Raw genomic sequence first — 5,192 nt, forward strand, 5'->3', positions numbered from 1 at the left:
GTTTGGCCACACAACAGCAACTCCAGCCTGGCCCTTCCTGGGCCCGAGCAGCTCAGGTGCTCACGGCGCATGGGTCACCTGACCCTGCTCTGCTACCCAGGCCCTTCCTGTCCCCCATCCTCTTGTACACAGCATCCCCACTGCCTGCAGGACGACAGCTTCCAAGCTTTCCTGGATCCCGTGTCACCTCCCCCTGAGCAGCCCGCAGCCTCTGGTCTGGCCTCACTGCCCCGCCTGCAGTTCCCAGGCACCCATGGCCTTCACAGGGCCGCCCCGCCGAGGGCAGGCCCCCGCCCTTCCAGACCAGCACAAACTCACCTTTTTACACTCAGCTTCCAGCGGAGTGACTTAGACTAGCCATTTATCCTGTCCATGCCTCAGTTTCCTCATCCTTAAAGGGAGATAATTAGATGATTGCGAGCACTGAAATAGTGGGTAAATGGGGAGCTTAGGACAGCCCCTGGCAGATGGCGCGCACCCAGCAGCAGGGGGCGCTGCCGCTGCGGGCTCCTAAGCAGGCCCCAGCCTGCCGGCCCGCCCCGCTGTCCAGGCCATTCGTCCTCCTGCCCTCGCAGTATTCCGTTTGCACTCAGCCCCGTTTGTTTCCAAGCTGGTCTCTCCTCAACCACCTGGGAGCCCTCCAAGGACAGAGGCCATTTCTAAAATCTTGATGCACGCCAGCACCTACCGCGGTTCGCCTCTGGGAAGTGTTTCAAAGGGTCCGTTTGGCGATTTCAGCAAATGAGTGAACCACCATCAGCAGTGGTTAGCAGCACCTGGACACTGTCTGGTACGGCTGGGATGGGTGAGGGCTGGGCTGAAGTTTGTGACGCACCTTCACCAAGCCTCTTGTAGGGTCTGAGGGGCCCACCTCTGGTGGCCGAGCTAACGTGGCCTGCTCATGGTTGGTTCTGTGCTGCCAGAGCAGGCGTTAACTCTGACATTGTCCATGGAGATAAGGAACTCTGCACAAATAATAATTAATGTGTATTTTTATTATTTAGTTTTATTAATTATTACTATTACTTTTTGAATTTGCTGTAAGGATATACTCTCACAAGCGAGAGAAAGAGAGACAGAGAGAGGGAAGGAAAGTGAGAAAGCAAGCACCCAGGCTCAGGACTTGAACCGCAATTAGCCATTAGCATTAGTCCAGCAGCACCTTAACTACCACGCCACCTGCTGGCCCCAATGTGGTTTAAGCACGTTTCTAAGTACGAATGTGCGTGATCTATGTCTTTCTCAGGGTGACCAAATACAGGGGTTCCTTTCATTTGATTTTGAGAGTGACAGACAAGGTTTGGGATTTTTTGTTCCCCTCTAAAATATTTAGCTTTCCAAGGTTCGTAATTTAGTGAAAAGAGTTTTCCATTGGTCTGGCCCAAAAAGGCGGGACATCTGGAAGCAGGGGTGGAGGAGGGGATGGGGCTTGTCGGCCATACGTAGGTTTTTCAGTTCTTAGGTTGGTGATTGGAAAGGAAGGTCTGTGTTTCTGGAAGGCATCAGCATAGAGTTATTGGAACGGAGAGAAGGGGGCTTCTGTACACAAGGACAGGGTGTAGCAAGGGTCCAGTTATCAGTGAGTCAAAGTGGTTTTCGTTGTTTTTTTTTCTTTTGGAGAGACTTTTGCTATAGGGCACGTGCGCTTGCCAGAAAGACAGAGAGACAGAGAGAGACAGAGAGACAGAAAGCGAGAAATCACTCCCCCAGGAGGGATGGCCACACCGCAATCCCTTCTCCTCCATTCTCCTCTCGGGATCTTGGGCACACACGCACATGCGCCCGGTGTGAGTTCAAGCCACCGGGTCCGGTCCTCGAACTGCGGTCGACTACATGGGAGTCCAGCAACATAGCCATTATGCCAAGGGACAGTCCCTCGAAATGGTCTTTTAATCATTGTGGATGTGACTCACCTATTGCAAAGATACTATGCCAGGGACAAGATGACAGGAGAGTCCTGTTATCAAATGGGCCAAAATGACCTGTTAACGTTTGTGGGCGTGACTCACCCCAGGCTCCATGGAAAGGATTTTGGAAATAGGAAAAAGCAGTCATGCCTCTGTCCTCACCCTGCATAGGCCATCTCTTTTCAGGAGCCCCCAGACACACTGAACTCATCAGTCCGCACGATCGTTGTTCCACCTGATGCAAACACAGGACCAGGGACTGCACAGAATGGCCACTCCGGCGCCTCCTTGCCAATGTGCACGATTTCTAGTGCTTCTGCGCTGTTTGTTCTGAGCAGTGGGAAGTGGTGGGCTGCTCGGTCGGAGCTGAGCCTGCGGTCCTCTCCACACGCAGGGCTGCTTTGCAGGGAAGGAGCCTGCACAGTGAGCCAGCTCAGCACTGGGATGATGTTTCGCCCATCAGCCTTGCAAGGCCATTACCACACCTGGAGGACTGTGGGGTGCTCCTGAATAGGGGCCGCCTGCATGTGTCGGTGGGCGTCCTGGGCAGAGTTGCCACACCCGCTGGCCTCAGAAAGGGCTGGCCTCAGGCTGACAGGGCAGTGGGGGTGAGCAGACCAGACTTCCCTAAGCAGCAAAGCACCAGAAACAAACTTACGCCCCCGCCCCAAGATCTGGGCAGGGGCATGTCACTGCCATTTATGCAGCACAGACAGAACTCTGGTACTTGGGTGGGAGGTCTCCACTGGGGTGGAAGAGCACCCATATCTGGAGAGGTGCTGGGTCACACTCTAGCCCTCCAATCTACTCCAGGCCCGTGGGTGATGTGGCCCGTCGGCGTGGCCAGGTGGAGGCTGCGTGCTGGGTGGGTCAGGCCCTGGAACTGTTGGCTGTGCTGGCTTTCCTGCCACATGGGCCTGCCCCATTCCTCACCCTCCCCTGTGCAAATGTGGGACACCTCAGGTGAGAAGTCACTCAACGCTGGGAGTGACTGAACACAAGCCACAAAGTACTCAGGGGAGAGGGCGCAGTCCCAGGTGCTAGGTCCCCTTGAACAAAGACGCCAGCCAAATACATCCAGGCTGAGAGGAGCAGGTGGGGGGAGGAAGGAGGGGCCCTCTGCGTGATGGGGAGGTGTAGAACTTCGCGAGGAGCCTGGGGAGAAGAGGAAGAGAACTGGAATATCGCAGTTTCCAGAACGCAGCTTACGTCTGCCCAGTGTTGCATCGTTTTTAGTAAAGGACCCTGTCCCAGCTCAGAGGCCTGAATCTTTGATCTTGTAAATATTCAGTTGTGCTCAGAGCCCACCAGAAATGCCACCCCAGGAGAGCTCTAACAGAGGGCCACTCAGGCTGCTGTCTGCAAGCAGAGTCTTGGATGCAGTGGCCTAGAGTTTAAAACGCACCTTCTGATTTTTGGTCGTTTGGTTTTTGATAGGTTTTTACTAAAGGGTGCGTGCACTCACCAGAGAGAATGAAAGTGAGAAATCACCCCCTGGGGGATAACCATGCCGCAATCCCTTCTCCTCCATTCTCCTCCCTGGATCTTGGGCACGCACGTACATACGCCCTGCATGAGTTTCAAGCTATCAGGTCCAGGACTTGAACTATGGTCCGCCATGTGGGAGTCCAGCAACATAACCCCTACTCCACCTGCTGACCCCAAACCTTGAGTTTTTAAAACCCTTTTATGTGTGAAAGTACAAGTTGATGTTCCTGTTGGTTCTTTTAATGGGCAAAGACGGGCACCCATCTGACTTCTTTCCAGAACAGGGTAGTCATTGAGTTCTAAGTCTGGTCCCAGCCCACGTGCCACAGGTGAGTGTGCTGCTGTGTGGGAAGCCGTCTGTGGGCAGATGAGGGTGAGAGCTTGAGTGAATTGGCAAGTCTGGAGGAGAGCCCATCCACAGAATGACAAATTTAAGATCTTTAAAGACACCTGGTCAGCGATGCAGCCGGGGCTCATGATAGTGATTAATTAAAGCCCTGAGTTCAGCGTTCGCATCGTCCCTCTCCCACTTCCCCACCAGAGCTGGCCACTGGCACGACCTGCCAGAGTCGTTTCTGCTGAATGATGGAGGCACATAGGCCCCTCATCCTGACCTCTACTTGTGAGTTTGTGTTTTCAGTTTTTCTTCTACTGACTCAACTTACCTGTTTTATAATTGACTGACGTGTTGAGAAAGGCCCCAGTTTCTTTGCACATTTGACAGAATGACATTGAACTCTACAGATGCTTACCAAGGGCCCACTGCTAGCTGGAGCCTCGCACCTTGGGCTCACACTGACCCTCCAGCTCATCGTGGATATCGGGAGCGTCTCTCAAAGACACATAGCTACAGAGCCAGCTGAAAGGGCTAATGTCTGTCACCGTCCCCTCTGTTCTCTGAAGCCCACACTTTTCAGGACAGTCTCTAATTCTGCGGTGGATTTTTCTCCAGGCTAAGACAGCTGGATAAGCACAGCCAGGCCTCAGCCCAGCAGCTGGTGCAGCTCCTCAGCAAGCAGAACCAGCTTCTCCTGGAGAGACAGAGCCTCTCGGAAGAGGTGGACCGTCTGCGGGCCCAGGTACCATGCCGAGCTGAGGCGGAGGAGGGCGTCCTAGGCAGGCTCAGCCCCAGAGGATGCATGGGGTCTGCAGAGGGGTCTTTTTCAGAGCTGCCTTTTAACAGGCTCCCGTTGCTGATCACATCGGTTGGCTCAGAGGTGTGAGCCCTGGATGTGTGCTCGGAAGGGGGCTGGAGTTCATGCAGGGTCAGAGTCGTGCTGTGGGCCAGGTGCTCACAGTGCTCGGTTCACCGTGGAGGTGGCGCTGGGAAGAGGACAGGATGCTGCAGTGCCCAGGGCTGGCTCTTTGGAGGAAGGCAGCCTGGAACTGCCCCTGAAGGATGTCTGTGGTTCTAATTGGTGAGGGAAGTTGTGCATGGAATGCAGAGGCCTGGTCCGAAGTAGCTGGCAGCTGGCCAGCTGGTATCGTGAGCGCGCACAGGGCCTGGCAGCGTCACTACAGAGCACATCTTAACTCTCTCTAGCCTTAACAAGCTGGCACGCTTGACATCACTGTCTCCATTTTAGGGATAGGGAAACTGAGGCTCACACAGGTATATTCAGCTAGCAGTGAAGCCAAGGCTGACTCGAGAGCTCAAGCTTCCCTCATTCAGGTTAGATCTGGGGCCATGAGCAAGGGTAATGAAGAAAAGGCATCTGGGTGAATTTGGGATATGGAATGAAACCTTTTTTGCTAAATTATTTCCCTTCCTGTCAGAGAGGCTGTGCTGTCTGGCCC

General features: G+C 54.2%; 1 protein-coding gene across 4 annotated transcripts in view; it reads left to right on the forward strand.

Moving 5' to 3' along the window:
- The window catches only part of SDCCAG8 (SHH signaling and ciliogenesis regulator SDCCAG8), a 294,004-nt gene that overhangs the window by 279,685 nt on the left and 9,127 nt on the right, over positions 1-5,192 (forward strand). For 3 of the 4 annotated variants that reach the window (XM_006157225.3, XM_027775215.1, XM_027775214.1), the window contains one exon: positions 4,348-4,474. The exons of the other annotated variant lie outside the window; for it this stretch is intronic. In XM_006157225.3, coding sequence (XP_006157287.1) covers positions 4,348-4,474 — 127 coding nt within the window. The remainder of the gene's footprint in view (positions 1-4,347; positions 4,475-5,192) is intronic. 4 annotated transcript variants of the gene reach the window in all.

Source organism: Tupaia chinensis, unplaced genomic scaffold (genome assembly GCF_000334495.1).
Source record: "Tupaia chinensis unplaced genomic scaffold, TupChi_1.0 Scaffold000532_1, whole genome shotgun sequence".
NCBI classification, from domain to species: domain Eukaryota; kingdom Metazoa; phylum Chordata; class Mammalia; order Scandentia; family Tupaiidae; genus Tupaia; species Tupaia belangeri.